General features: G+C 39.8%; 1 protein-coding gene across 1 annotated transcript; it reads right to left on the bottom strand.

Annotated features, from left to right (window-relative positions):
• Positions 1-3,512: 3,512 nt before the first annotated feature.
• On the bottom strand, positions 3,513-11,842 carry rest (RE1-silencing transcription factor). The gene is made up of 4 exons (XM_046866739.1): positions 11,628-11,842; positions 7,329-8,203; positions 7,151-7,234; positions 3,513-6,396 (listed from the first exon to the last, which is right to left on the bottom strand). Exons 2-4 carry the CDS (start codon positions 8,194-8,196, stop codon positions 4,331-4,333), a joined length of 3,018 nt encoding a protein of 1,005 aa, XP_046722695.1. The 5' UTR covers positions 8,197-8,203; positions 11,628-11,842; the 3' UTR covers positions 3,513-4,330.
• Positions 11,843-16,795: the final 4,953 nt, after the last annotated feature.

Raw genomic sequence — 16,795 nt, 5'->3', positions numbered from 1 at the left:
CACTCATCAATGAAGCTGGGTTCGAACTCATGATGTCCACACAGCAACACGTACAAACCCAACGCAAAGTAATTGAGCCACTGGAGAAGACAATGAACTGACATCCTTTTTTTTAATATTTATCTTTTTCAATCTATTGAAAAAAAAAGAAATGAAAAGAAAAGATGCACATCAGTCAAGAAAGGTTTGAGACTGTGAGGTATGGCTCCATCACTTTTCATCATAAACTAGGTGAGACAGTCCAGAGTTTTTCTTTCTTTCTTATATTTAAAAAAATAATGTAAATGAAGTGTGTTTCAGTGCTACAGTCCTTACACATATGAGTTCAGTGGTCTTAGGTGGGACAGACCAAACCTTCTCTTTATTGTTTTTTTATCCCAGATCATACCAAACAGAAAAACACTTAAACATATATAATTTCGCACACTGAAGAACCAGATTGCTAGTATTCTTTTCGATCTTCCGCTTCAGATGAGATGTTTTGCTATACAAAGGTTGGAAATAACTACATCTACATTTCTGCTCATGTGTCCACTAAACTAGGATGCTGTAAAGAAAAGTTCATTATAGAGAAACATGAACTGTGAAGAACATCTCAAGTATGTTCCTGAGAAGTAACTGTTAGTGACTATTTTTATACTGGACATACAATGCATTCAGACAGTATTCAGACCCCCTTCTTTTTAATTTTGTATTGGTGAAGCCTAATATTGCAATCATCTAAAAAAAAAATTCTACACCAGTACCCCATAATGACAAATTGAATACAAAATCCTAGAAATGTCTGTAATTTTTTTTAAATAAATACATTTTAAAAGACCCGAGATATCATTTGTTGAAAATAATTCAGACCTTTCGCTACAACACTCAAAAATTAGTTCTGATGCTTCCAAATTGTCTTAATCGTTCCCAAGGGCACAGTGGCCTCCATAATTTTCAAATGGAAGGCTGTGGCACAACCAGGACTCTACCAAGAGCTGGTCGCCCGGCCAAACTCAGCAATCCGGGAGAAGGGCCTTCATAAGAGATTTGATCAAGAACCCGACAGTCACTCTGACTGAGCCCCAATGATCCTGGGTGGAGATGGAAGCCCACTGAAGGGCTCCAATGATCCTGGGTGGAGATGGAAGCACGCTGAAGGACTCCAAGACTGTGTGGAACAAGATTTTCTGGTCTGATGAAAATTTAACTGTTTGGCCTCAATTATAAACGGTATGTCTGGAGGAAACCAGGTTATCACCCCAGTCTTTTCTTTTTGCTATAATGCATGATATATACACATCAGTGTCTAAATTCTTTCCTTCTTCCCACTAAACCTGTCCTGCACTATACAGCTAATGAGTGATAGAGTGAGCGATTTCATATGCGGCAAGACTTTTCAGCGACCTCTGCTGGTTCTGTGGTTAATTGCAATTCGTACTGAATGTCGAGTCTAATAGATACTTGATTAATCGAAACGGAAATTTTAACCAGTTCACAAAAATACAGCAAATTAAGGCAAGGTTACATTTAAAAATAACAACAAGAAAGAGTAATCAGCGCCATCAGGTGGATATCATAAGAACCAAAGAAGGAGATTATCTAGTAGTAGCAAGTTAGGTTACTTAACCAAAAAAAGAAATGATCTTTATCACTTTATCATCTTATTGCAGTCAGTCAGCACATCCTACGAGCTCTTAGGAGGAACATCCAAATCAGCAATGGCACAATTGATATATTTTTCCAAGATTCCTCTTCTACTTTTCAAGTCTTCTACTTTTGTTGTACCCCATTCGCATATTGTCAATTTCTCTTTCTTTATTGGAAGCGTCGCTAAACTAGTCCTTGTTCGAGTTACATATTTATATGACAAATTTTAAACATATTAATTGTTTTCTTGCACCCCGACAAACCTTTTTTTAAATAATTAAACCAGTTTAAAAACATCTGTTTAAGTGCTACTGTTTTACACCTCTCATTTTGTGTTTTTCATAATACTTCTACTAAAAACTTAATTACTTTGCTTATATGCAGTTCAATGTGCAAAAGTAAAGGTTATATTTTTCCATATATGTTTTTATGCTTATTGTACTATAAGCTTGGTTATATTTCTCTCTATGTAGTATCTCTATATAATAACTGTTAGAATCTCCTTCTTCTTCTTCCGGCTTCTCCCACTAGGTGTCGCCACAGCGGATCATCCGTCTCCACACCGCCCCTGTCCTCTACATCTGCCTCTTTTACAACAACTACCTGCATGTCTTCCCTCACCACATACTTAAATCTCCTCCTTGGGCTTCCTCTTTTCCTCCTTCCTGGTGGCTCCACCCTCAGCATTCTTCTACTGATATACCCCATGTCCCTCCTCTGCACATGTCCAAACCAACTCAATCACGCCCACCTTGTCTCCAAAACGTCCTGCATGCGTCCTTGTTGCTTTTTCTACTATCACTGCTTCTGATGCACCAGATCATAGCAAAGCACTTGAAACGAGAGCATGATAAAATATTAGGGTTTTTTTTGTTATGCTGCAAGTCACTAAAACGATCCGATCTTTCCATCACAAGTCTTGGTCTTATACAGGAAGAGGTGATAATACACTTAAATATTACAGACTGAACCTGGTCTCAGGAAAAATCAGGCAAAGAGATTAGAAATTCAATCCTTATCTTCCTAATGCCCCCTTAGATAGTTTGTCTGAATATCGAATCATTTCACTTTCAATTTCCTGTCAATTTCCAAAATCTTTAATTTATTAGGTGGCATTCTCAAAATATTTGATACAAATATCTTTGTCTTCAACAGAGTTTTAGGCTGATGTTATCCCAAGTGTTATCTTCATTGATGGAGACCATTCATAACGTCATGCCTGGTCAGTGTATATCTAAGCATACGTTTACCCGAGACTTGAGAATCCATGTCTTGTGCGTTTTCCTGCAGATAAAACGGTTTACACTGAATAATGCACAAGCTGTTAGTTCAAAACTACACTCTATACTGTCTGTAGACTATCATATAAGATCAATTCTGAAGGTACAATGGTAGTGTAGTTTTTGTAAGATGGGACACATTCATTCCATCATTTGACCAGATGCTCACGTGGACATTTTCTTCAAAATCGTCAAGAAAAAAATCGTCAAATTAAGTCAACACTAATAAATAAATAAATCACATACCTTGTATTCGTTACAGTAACTCTGAAGTTATTCCCTGAGATGCAGATTTTCTCTAAGTAGCTGTTCATGTACCAACTGTGGCATCATGATCTGGTGGTCAAGTTCCAGTAGCCTTCTGGGTTTTTTTTGTTGTTGGAGTTGTCTTGAAGTCATGAAGACACAAAGATCGCATTTTCCACATTCTGACGTTCGATGTGAACATTAACTAGAGTGTGTATGATTTTATGTATTGCATTTTGACCATATGACTGATTAAACAGACACTGCATAAACGAGTTATAACACCAACTGGCTCCCTTATTGTAGGACTGGATGTTCAAATATTTTCCCATTTCTTGTTGATATTCACATGCAATCTTTTGTGCAATCGTTTTATTGATATATTGGTTAATTACATACACAGAATCACAACATTTTAACATGTTAGTATCTGCACATATTTGAAACTATAAAGCATTCTGGATTACATCTGTAAAAGAAATATGCAGTTAACCATTTGTAAGTAACATTTCTAAAACACATTTACAGTAATCGCTATTCTAATCCGATCTAAGGTCTGTTTTTCTGTTGGTTTTTTTTTTACAAGAGAGTTGAATGTGGGGCAGGGGAGTTTTTTTCCACTTTGGTATATCCAATGTACAATATTGCACTTAATAAAAAAAACACATTAGATCAGTGGTGCAATTCCATTTAGGGACCGTTAGCAGAGATATTGGGAAAGAAAATGTCACATTAACAAAAAGTGAAAATGATTGTCAGAGGCATAAAAAAAAAAAAAAGTTGTACAGTGTAAAGATCGATATTTTTTTGCGCTACAAAATTAATAAAATTGCTAACAAGTAAGAGAATCCTACAGTATACAGTCCAAAGGGAACAATGTAGCATTTCATTTGTTGGACAAATGTTTCCATTAAGGGAAGAGAAGCAGTAGATTTAATCATAAAGAGAATTAAAACATTCTTTGGGCTGAATTACAAAAGCTGTAAAAGAAACACATGATTACACGGTGAAAGAGCGTCTCCTGTGTTCCAACCGTCCTCCTCCACATAAAGAAATTCTGAAGCCGTGTGTCATGGTGACGGAAATCAAATCAGACTTTGAATGATATTCCAGCTGCCTTGGTTACTACTAGGCACTTTTAAATGACCGACATGAACCTGAAGCAGAACCGGAGTCTACTTGTTCCCCTGCGTCGCGGTGTCCAGGTAATAAACGTTAACCAGATGGCGGTTGAGATGCCGCCTGTAGTCCATCTCCAGTGGGAACGTGCGGTCACAGAAAACGCACGTGTGGCTGAGCAGCTGCGTGGGCGACGAAAGTTCCTCGGTCGGTGTTTCCGGGAGCTTCCCGTTGAGCCCGGAGTCGTAACTAACCTCGGAGGCGCAGTCGCTGATGTCACTGCCCCCGTCGTGGCTGTGGATGCCCTCGTCGTCCTCGCCGTCGTGAGATTTGCTACACGGCGGTTTGGACAGGTCCAGTGTCGGACTATCCGTCCCGCTATCGATATCAGAAGATGTCTGTGCTTCCACGGTGCCCTTTGCTTCCGTGGTGGCCTTCACTCGCGTGACTGTGTCTTCTAAAGACTGCTTCTCGGTTAGATTTTGTGTAATGCGCAGCTTCTTAGAACTACGAGGCACCTTTTTCGTAGAGATTGGAGCTTTTTCTGTTGAGGTCGGCACACTTTCAGGCTTTGATGAAAGTTCCAGTGTTTTTGCAGCCTCATTGGTCACAACAGATGTATGTGGGACCTCAACGCTAACAGTCGCCTTGTTTGTCTTTCTTGGCCTGCCCCTCTTCACCCCTCCAGGCGTGCTCGTGCTATCGGCCGCCTTTAGCTTACTGCGTTTGGCCTTCTCTGCCTGAGGAGAGGGGGCTTTGCGCTTCATCGTTTTCAGCTCGGGTTCCTCAAGATTCTGAATCTTCTCCACATTTTCACAATTCACTGCTGCCGCCTGTTTTTTGGTTGCTTTTGTGCCTAGTGCCTTTTTAATGCCTTTGGCATTTGCCACCTCTCTTTTCTGTACGCCATTTTTCTGGAGTTTGCTTTCATTCTTCAGTCGCTCCCCTATTCTCTGTTCCTCTTCCTCCTTCTGCTTCAACTCCTCCTCCCTCAGTTCTCTCTCCAATCTCTCCCTTTCTCTTCTTTCCTCCTCGGCCTTCTGCTTCAACTCTTTCGCTCTCATTTCTCGCTCCAGCCTTTCTCTTTCTCTCTGTTCTGCCTCCTCCTTCTCCCTCATTTCTTTCTCTAGCCTCTCTCTTTCTCTCCTTTCTTCTTGCTCAAGTCTGTCTTTTTCCTGTCGATCTCTTTCTCTCCTTTCCTCCTCCTCCCTCTGCTTAATTTCTTTCTCTTTCTTTGCTCTCTCTAACCTTTCTTCCTCCTGCCTCTTTCTTTCTTGTTGTTCCTCCTCCTCTCTCTGCTTCGGCTCTTTCGATCTCAGTTCGTTCTCCATTCGTTGATTCTGCTCCATCTTCTCGAGATCTGCTCTTTTATCCTCTTCAGAACCGTCCAGATTTTTGGCGAGGGCCTCTTTCTTTTCCTTTGCTGCCTTTTCTTCCTTTTTCGCACGATTTTTAGTGACTTTGTCTGCAGATTTGGCAACCTTCTCCGCTTTCTTCACCTCCTTGTCTTTCTTTCCATCTTGTTTCTCGATGCAGGTGGCTGTTTCTTTGAGTCTTGCTTTCTTGTGGCTCGTTTCTTTCCCCTCGTTTCTTGGCGCAACTCTTTTCTCCGCCCTCTTCTCGCATGTTTTTTCTTTCGAGGGTTCAGGTGTGGGCTTTTTGGCGCTCTCACCGTCCGAAGTAGTCTTTCCGTTCTTTTTGATAGAGAGGTTGATAGGGCCTACGTTCGAATCGGCGTCCTCGGACGCCTCTGCTTTTCGTCGATCCCTCGTCCTCGGTTCTGGTGTCGGCTTCAGATCCTCCCCGTCTGCTTTCTTCACCCTCAGCCTGACCTTGGACACATCCATGGAGATATCCGAACACCCGGGGTGCCTCGACTTGATGTGGTACTGCAGGTTGCATTTCTTAGACGCAGCATACTTGCAAACGGGGCAGAGAAACTGCCGTGGATTGAGGTGCAGCTCGACGTGCTTCTTGAAGTTGCTCCGGTCGGCCGTTTTGTACTCGCAGTAGGGGCAGCTGAGGGGTTTGGGTCCGTTATGCACCTGCCTGGCGTGACGGGTCACCTCGTGCTGATTGGCGGCCAAATAGCTGCAGGTGTCGCATTTGAACGGTCGCTCACCTGTTGAGGAGGATATGCTGGTGAATATTTTGGCTTTACTTCGGGAAGCGAATCAATAAAAAAAATTTTACAAACAGGAAGGAAAAGCATGCACTAACTCGAATGTAATCCCATTACGGTCACTCGTTAAAGTGTGTCGTACAAACCTTTTACCGCTTTATCCCAAATCGTCTGGATGCGTGGTGTACAACAAAGAGAAATGGTGGTAAAAAGTCAGACAGCTCTGCTAAACCAAACACCAAACGTTGTACTATTATGTACTATTTATAAAATGAGGGATAAATTCATATTTGATTGGGGAGCTTCACTTAGAGCGACTAGTGGTTTCATGCAAAAAAAAGCTTTTATCTCTTTCACCTTTTTTTGTGCTTAAACTGTAGCAAATTCTACAATCTATTTAGAGGCAGAAACTTTGTACACTATTTGGCAGAATGTTTGCAGACACCTGACTATCACCCCCCCTAATGTGGGCCTTCCCCAGACTGTTACCACAAACAAGGAGGCACACAATTTCTCATTTCCCAGAAGATTTCCTTCCACTGGATCTAAAATAACCCAAACCTGTTCCAACATGGTCCTGAACTCAAGCCCACTGCATACCTTTGGGAGGAAGGTCTCTACTTCGAGGCTCGAGACTCGACGCGATACACTGATTTCCCCCGTGCTTTACAAACGTTTAACATTCTAGGTCATGGTACAATGCGTGAATGCGGTGTCCTGATAAACACAGTTTTCAGGCTTTTAAGTGACTCACCAGAGTGTGTTCTCATGTGCCGTGTGAGATGGGTCTTCTGAGAGCTCGAGTAGTCGCAATAAACACACTGGAAAGGACGCTCTCCTGGAAAACAGACAGGAAATAGAAAAGGATTAATACAATGTATGAGTATAAGCATAAAGCAGATGCTCTATAAAGCCAGACAGAGGCTACATACCGGTGTGTGTACGAATGTGTTGGATGTAATTGTTCTTCCTGTCAGAAAAGTAGCTGCACTGGTCGCATGTGAAGAGCTTGCTGGGAAAATGGTTCCTCAGGTGCTTCTTCCAGTGATACTGGCTGACGGTGGAGTACGGGCAAATGGTGCACCTGAAAACTTGCTGCTCGTCCCCTTCGTTCTTGTGGTGCCTCAGGTGTGCGACGAAGTGATCGTAGCGGTTGGTGTTGTAGCCGCAGCGCTCACAGCGGATCACGCCCTTGACGCAGTTTTCGGACGTTTTCTGAGGTCCCGGATTCGACTCGTCGTCCGAGTTTCCCGCCTTTTCCGCGATCAGTTTTTTGGCGCTGTGGACGCGGATGTGCTGGACGAACTCCTCTTCGCACTCGGCTTGAAAGTGGCACGGCTTGCAGTAGAACGGTTTCTTCTTTTTCTTCGCGTGGACGCTCGCCGAGTTTGGCGTGGCGTCGGAACCTTTAAGCGTTTGGGAATCTTCGGTTTCGTGACATTTCTTCGAAAGGTCCGTCGGAACCGTTTCGGTGGATTCAATCACCTTTTCTACTCGGTTTTCTCCGATCTCTGGCTCTTCCTCCATGTTTTCCGATGTCTCATCGTAGCTATAGTGGCCCACGATCTCGTCCTCGCTGTCAGAGTAGCCGCAACAGCCGACGTTTTGCAGTTCCGCCATCTGCTTCTCTTCCTCTGGCGGTGACTCCGTGTTTAGGGCCACGTTGGCCAGCATCACAAGCTGAGGTGCTGGAAGTTCGGTACCAGGAATTGCGCTTACTTCTGATTCTTCGGACAGTGAAGCACCTCCAGAGGTCCTGAAGATGTCCGTGCAGAGATTAAATGCTGTCTGAGAGGCCATGCTCAAGCTGAGAGAGAGACACAAGAGGTTCATATTATATTTATGTACGTATATGTATATTTACATATATATTATGGATGTACGTCTCCATAACTGAGAACGATGTGATTCGGATCTCGATGTGATTCACCCCTAATATGATGCAGTGCGATTTCACAAACACGCCTTTGTAGTGCAAAACAAGAGAAAAACAACAGATAAAAACAGATATTCTTTTCCGGTATTGTCTCCACGAAGATGCAGCTCCACCTCTATCATGTTAATCTATAGACATAAATCTTTGTCGCTACTACAAAGCATCTACTAATAATTATATATAAATAAACGCAAATATGTTAAAAAACGATGCATTTCCATACAAATGGCAACTACGATACACATTTTTAATCTATACACCACATCATTAACTGTTTTGCATATGCACCAATCTTACCATACCTTATACATACACACACACACACACACACACACATATATATATATATATATATATATATATATATATATATATATATATATATATATATATATACACACACACACACACACACACACACACACACACACTATATTTACAAAAGTATTCGGTGTTTTGAGCATCACATTCCACATTTACTCCCAAGCTGCTTTTATAATTCCCTCCACTCTTCTAGGAAGATGTTCCACTAGGTTTTGAAGTGTGCTTATGGTGTGTTCAGCCTCAATGTTATGAAAGGCAGGTACTGATGTAGGTGAGGAGGCCTGGGGTGCAGTCGGCGTTCACATTCATTCCAAAGGTGTTCAGTAGGGATGAGATCAGAGCTCTGTAGCAGGCCACTTAAGATCTTCCTCTAAAAAGCATGTAAACCAGATCTTCAAGGAGCTCACTCTGTGCACGGGGCATCGCCATGCTGGAACAGGTTTTGGGTTTCCAAGTTCAAGTGAATGCAAAATTGTATTATAGCTCATCTAATGACATTTTATACAATTGAGTGTCTCCAGCTTTGTGGTAACAGTTTGGAAAAGAACCGCATATAGCAGGAAAGGCCAGATGTCTACATACATATATAATATGTACATTATACACACACACACAAACACACCAAGTTTAAAGACTCTTTAATGCACGGAAGGTTACAGAAGCATTCTTTCTCTAAGGCAAAACTCATTTCCTGTACTAAATCACAAGATACAGACAAGGCTAACTGAAAGCCTTGGCCTGACTTCTTCATGCCAAACTACACTGAAAAACAAACATAAAGGGCGTAATTGTGATTGCACTACTTTATACTCAAAATGGCCGAATGACTGCGCAATAGTCTTAAGAGTCAGTGAGAGTACAGCCTCTGGAAATTATCGCTCACAGTCTTACTCACACACACACACACACACACACACACACACACACACACACACACACAGCTCTTGTTCAAGACTCACAGCCTTGTATGGACACACTCCTTGTGACTCAGAATGATTCAGCATGAAAAACTGTTTTTCCCCCTAAACTAAAGCCTGAGGCTCTGAGATCAAGTAGAAAACAGAGCAGTCCCATAAAAATCATATAGAAAAATAAAATGTCATGTGTATTCCTAATAGTTACAGTTTGTGTACCTAGATGTCCAACAGTGTCCTTCATCCTGCTTGCATCATTATAAACAGTTTTACCGACGTTTTGCTGCTGAAACTTTTGTAAATGTTCACTGCTAATGCACAGATAAAACTGATACCTGTCCCACTCCTAAAAAAAAAAACATTTTATTGCACCAAAACCTGTTGCAGGGGTAAAAGCCGTGCTCTTGGGAACATAAACTCAATAAGAAAAAAATCCTAATTCTAAAGTACCTGCAACATTTGAGAGAAATATGCTATGACTTATCCTATTTATTATTCTTAGTAGTATTGATATTAATACATCATTGTATTAATTTTTCTAACTGACTTCCAAATATTGCTTTTTTTTTTTTTTGCACATTTCCACCACTTGTCTTCCCAAAATATTTTTATTAACCATACATGAAGGAATGAATTTATTTACACACACTAGTGATTTATTTATCTGTTTTGAAATAGATATATTGTTTGTTTTATTAATGAATAAATGTAGTCAGTTAATTTTTCAAAAAAGTTGCACTGGTTGATTTGTTTATTTACTTTTTTAAATGCATGCATTGTTTATATTTATTTGAATTCTTATATATGCATGACTGTTTTTACTCAACTAATTTGAAACATCTGTGCACTGTATTGTTTTTAGATACTAATTACGCATTTATATATTTAATTATACATCATTGATTATATTACACATTAATTGTTACATGTTACGTGCATTCTTTCATTTTTTTTTACATATTTGCACTGCATTTTTTTCCACCTTCATTTACTACATTAATTTTTAACACGCATACATGCATTTTCTTTGACTCTCGCGCACGCGACGTCTCCGCGCGCCGATCTGCTCAACTTAATCTCGTGCACCTTATCAAACCCCTCCTTCTTCCCCAAATACCCCACCACACACACACGCGCGCGCGCGCATATTATCCTCCTCCCCCCTCGTGCATTTTTTTCTCCTGCTCAGCAGCTTCATGTCATGTTGAACTATTCGGCCATTTTCCCACAGCAGCAGCAGCAGCAGAGCAAACCAGAACCTCCTGAACTCCCTCAGACTGACCATGAACATTCTCTCTCCAAACATTTAACACATTCATACACTAAACTTGGCGTTCACGACAAAACATTGTCCTGGAAATCGCGCAAAAAAACGTGAACCACACGTGAAAAAAAAACAGTGAGTGTTTGTTGGACAGCTCCCAGAGTCAGGAAATAAACTCAGGGCGGAATCATGAGGAAAATAAGAAAAAACACTCAATGTTGAATTATATTTCTATTATATAAATATAATCATCGCAAGTTGAATAACTATTGTTCTTTTTTTTATTAAATTAAAGTGTGAACTTTTGAGAAGATTAACTTTCCAGGACTTTAAAATCACGTCCAATTACAAGTCGCTGTCCAGCTCGCGCACGCACGCACGCGCACGCGTTCGAAGTTGTTACACACAATATTGTATCATAAAAACAATGATTTTTCTCAACTCACTTTAGCTAGCTTACTTTTCCGGAAGGTCAACTTTTACACACACTCTCTTTTCTCACACTCACACAATGTTTTATTTCCACAGTTTTGTCGTCTTAAATACTTGATTCGAGAGAAAAGTGTGTCGTTACTGAGTGTGTGAGTGTGTAAAGAGTGTGTATGTGGGTAAAGAGTGTGTGTTAGCCGTGGTCCTGATCTTGTTGCTGGACAGCGCCTCTCTCTCACTCACACACACACACACTCACACCCTGCCTCCATTTTACAAGCCTACACACTTTCTCAGAAAACAAACGAAAAGAAACGGCGTTTTTACGCCATTAAACGATTCCTGACTCCACAGACACACTCACCCTCTGTCCCTCCCGGATGTCCGTCGAAGTTTTTCGGGAAGTTTCTTCTTTTTTCCACGGTTTTTGTCGCCAAAACGAACTTTTTCGCCTCAACTTGTTTCAGGGAAGTACGAGTCTCCTCGACGCATTCCAACACAGCGCTGCGAGGGTGCCGTCCCAAACGTCTGCTCGCTCCCTAGATAGGCGCCCTGGGTAGGGTGCAAAACAATAGCTTCGTACGCACTACGTAGGACGCCGCGTGTCCCAGTGAGCAGCTGTTTGGTATTGGTCCTGCTTTCCACCTTACGTCAGCGCGCTGCACGAGGCCGCCTCTAATTCTAAAGTTTTATGGCGGTGCTGCTTGCAAAATATATAAATAAATTAAAATTAATTTTTCGATCTAAATATCATTGAAAAGGGTGTAATGTTTTTTATAACCAAACGCAAGTAATGCATTTGTTTTACAAGAGAAAAAGTGAACTTGGCCTTCATTTATTACAAGTTTTCCATTTATTCATAGAAATATTTCTATTTTGAAATTAACTTGATCCCAAAATGCATTATTGATTATTATACTAAAATATTTTTTTTTGCTGTTTGAGTCATTTGTTATTTTTTTTACTTCCTGTGCAACGTTTTCATTTGATTTCAAAAGCCAAAGCTGGTCTACAAAACCAAAATAAACAAAAACCAGCACTTTTTTAGCTAACAATTCCTTTATTTACAGCATGCGCTCTTATCACAGGATCTTACAAAGAGATCTTATAAATATCTCAATCCTAAAACTGAGCAGAATAGGGTTAAGGGTCTTGCTCAATGACCCTGGACTGGAATTTGGACTTGTTTTGAGCACAAATCCATCATTGCAACCATTGAGCTTCCACTATCTACACAAAAACATCTTTCAATAATCCAGATTACGTAAACCGGTTCTGCATATCAAGAAATCAGGGCCCTGAGACGCCAATATTACTTGTTTACTTTCTCACATTCATTACAAAGTAATGTAAGCATTGAAATCCTGCCAAGAAATACACGCATGAACTACATGAACGGCCTGAAGATCCATGGATTAAGCATGACTGTGATTAATACAAAAAGTATGCTACAATAGCTCAGGACTGCAATTAGCACGAACATTTCTCTATTCAAGCGCATATCGTTGAACAGTTCACTGAGCAGTGCATCTCAACAGTTATAAAACTATAATGAATGGACATTAGGTGTCACCTAGATGAGCCTGAGTTCCCTATCGAGTCAGGATTCTCCCAATTTCTCGCTCATGAAGTCTCAGGGAGTTTTTCCTTGCCACTATCACCACTGGCTTATAGGCACTAATGTATAAATTGTAATCTTATAACCTACTTATCTCTGGAAAGCTGTTTGGGACCATGTTTATTGTTAAAATCCCAAGTTCCAACCCTTATTAATAAACTTTGGTTTCATTATCGTAAAATGAAATATTACGCCCGGACTCTTTCCACTTTGTTGATATGGTGGATTAATTAAACTATCACATTTTTACAGTGCAAATCTTTTTATATTTCTTGCTGTAAAAGTAGTTGTATTCCATATTGTGCTTTTTACCATTTTTTTATTATTATTAAACGAAAACAAACTGAATTATTTGGTATTTTAGGTAAAAAAAGATCTATCTGCATGACAGGACCAATCCATTAGGTGTTTAGCCTAATGTGCAGTTAAAAAAAAAAAAGTGTTACTACATACATCACAGTGATTTTGGAGAAAATAACGTGATCAGCACAACGATCTTGACAGAAGGTTTAGCATGACAGATTATTATAGATCACTTATTACAGATACGTTGAGTGTACAGGTAAACTAGTAAAAGAGCCTAAATGAAAGGACTAATGTGTTGCTGCTTTGCACCTTTGTAGTTAAAAAAAGGAGCAATTTACATTATCTGGCTGTATTTTCCCATATCAAGAGCAACATTTTATATGATTTAGATGTATTTATGTCACATGTACTTTTCAGCACAGTGAGATCTTTTCTTCCTGTATCCCAGGGTATAAAGAAATGGTGTGCATGGCTAGTCATGATACAGCACCCCTTGGAGCAGAAAGTATAAAGGGCCTTGCTCAAGGGCCCAACAGTGGCAGCTTGGCAGTGCTGGGGTCAATTATCTCGGTTTTACCTCAGCAAAGTCCCATAACCACACATTGCTATTCGCTTTCATTATCATGTGTTTGAGAAAGATCCACTTATGGGTTGGACCAAGTGCCTTGGATCTGGTTTGATAGACAGGAGCGTGTGTTCCAGCGCTGACGGAGACTCCGCGTCCCACTGGCATTTAGGATCTGGTAACACTTCCCTGTTACATTTTGCCTCACTTGCTCCGCAGGCATTTCACTTCACAATGTTAATGTACTCGAGTCTTGATAAAAGGTTTTTCAAATATATAGGCAGACCTGTAGACTTTTGACAGGAAGTCAGTACAGATCTTTGTCATTGTGAGATACAATGCGGCCATTTGCAATCAAGAAGATCCTGAAATTCCCAGCAGTTTATTCTTGTTTCTGCCATCTCTGTGTTTTCACATTTAACGTTAGCAGGATATGGTTAATACATTCTATTACTGGTATCACTTGCCCAGCACTAGTGCTGTAATAACTTTTAATAAAAAAAGCACAAATATATTGATGTTTAGACATCGTTGATGTCGAATGACCATACGTTCAAGGCTTTGGCAACATGGTTTCTATACTATACTATTATAAAATATTAAATCGTATGATTTTAAATATATTCAATATACATTCAAGATTCAGGATCTTACTGTTATAAACTAAGGAAACAGGAAACGTTTATGACTGTATATGACTTTAACAGGAAGCCATATCCACAGGAAGTCTGTTATACCATACAGTGAAATCTCTACTATGAGAAACACAAAACAGGGGGAAAAAAAGACAGAAATGAAATCTGCCTGATCAGTTAGGTTGTCTTTGCACTAAATTAGCGCATGCGCACTTTGTGTTGTTAGATTAGAGTGTAACAGTGTTCCCTTTTGTTAATTTACGTTGTTTGATGTAACACGTTGGTCCTGGGGAAACGTTGTTTTGTTTTACTGTGTACTGTACTGTATGGTTTAAATGACAATAAAGCTTGTTCGAGTTGAATTGACTTCGCTTGACTCGACCTTCGGTGTGCATAGAAAGATGTTGTCAATCACCAGTGCCACCACTAGAGGGAGCTCAAACTGTAGTTTCCGTTTTCTCTAGATATTTTTTTCATATTTTTTTAGGTCTGTTGTTTGACTGCACACTTTAAACCAGGGGTCACCAACCTTTTTGAAACTGAGAGATACTTCTTGGGTACCGATGAATGTGAAGGGCTACCAGTTTGATACACACAGTTTTCAGTTTAATCTGAAATAACAAATTGCGCAATTTACCTTTTAATATATGTTATTATTAATAATTAATGATATTCATCTATGTGAAGACTCTGATTATGTTAATGATTTCTCATAATAATTATCAACAATTATTTTTAGAAAAAACCCGCGGTCTACTCATGTGGTCCTTATGGCTACCTGGTGCCTACGGGCACCATGTTGGGGACTCCTGCTTTAAACATTACACCAAATATAAGACTGCATGAAAATAATCGGGTTTTTGCTATAACAATTAGAAGTAACCTTAGAAGACATTTTGGAGAAAATAAAACACATTTTAATGTCACATGAGAGATAGACAGACAGACAGACAGACAGACAGACAGACAGACATATTAGATGGACAGACGTAATTAGATAGATAGTTATATTGGCAGACAGACAGACAGACAGACAGACAGACAGACAGATAGATAGATAGATAGATAGATAGATAGATAGATAGATAGATAGATAGATAGATAGATAGATAGATAGATGTAACTGGTGTGCAGGTTTTACAGTGTGGAAGCGTGGCACATGTAGACAGACGTAATTAGATAGATAGTTATATTGGCAGACAGACAGACAGACAGACAGACAGACAGATAGATAGATAGATAGATAGATAGATAGATAGATAGATAGATAGATAGATAGATAGATAGATAGATAGATAGATGTAACTGGTGCAGGTTTTACAGTGTGGAAGTGTGGCACATGCAGACAGACAGACAGACAGACAGACAGACAGACAGACAGACAGACAGATAGATAGATAGATAGATAGATAGATAGATAGATGTAACTGGTGTGCAGGTTTAACAGTGTGGAAGTGTGGCACATGTAGACAGACAGACAAACAGACAGACGGATATATTAGATGGACAGACAGACAGACAGACAGAGTTAGAGACAGACAGACAGACAGACATAGAATACATTCTATTACTGGTATCACTTGCCCAGCACTAGTGCTGTAATAACTTTTAATAAAAAAAGCACAAATATATTGATGTTTAGACATCGTTGATGTCGAATGACCATACGTTCAAGGCTTTGGCAACATGGTTTCTATACTATACTATTATAAAATATTAAATCGTATGATTTTAAATATATTCAATATACATTCAAGATTCAGGATCTTACTGTTATAAACTAAGGAAACAGGAAACGTTTATGACTGTATATGACTTTAACAGGAAGCCATATCCACAGGAAGTCTGTTATACCATACAGTGAAATCTCTACTATGAGAAACACAAAACAGGGGGAAAAAAAGACAGAAATGAAATCTGCCTGATCAGTTAGGTTGTCTTTGCACTAAATTAGCGCATGCGCACTTTGTGTTGTTAGATTAGAGTGTAACAGTGTTCCTTTGTTAATTTACGTTGTTTGATGTAACACGTTGGTCCTGGGGAAACGTTGTTTTGTTTTACTGTGTACTGTACTGTATGGTTTAAATGACAATAAAGCTTGTTCAAGTTGAATTTACTTCGCTTGACTCGACCTTCGGTGTGCATAGAAAGATGTTGTCAATCACCAGTGCCACCACTAGAGGGAGCTCAAACTGTAGTTTCCGTTTTCTCTAGATATTTTTTTCATATTTTTTTAGGTCTGTTGTTTGACTGCACACTTTAAACCAGGGGTCACCAACCTTTTTGAAACTGAGAGATACTTCTTGGGTACCGATGAATGTGAAGGGCTACCAGTTTGATACACACAGTTTTCAGTTTAATCTGAAATAACAAATTGCGCAATTTACCTTTTAATATATGTTATTATT

The sequence above is a fragment of the Silurus meridionalis genome, chromosome 14, assembly GCF_014805685.1.
Source record: "Silurus meridionalis isolate SWU-2019-XX chromosome 14, ASM1480568v1, whole genome shotgun sequence".
NCBI lineage: Eukaryota > Metazoa > Chordata > Actinopteri > Siluriformes > Siluridae > Silurus > Silurus meridionalis.
Note: the sequence above shows the minus strand (reverse complement) of the source record. Positions and strands in the feature narration are given on the sequence as shown.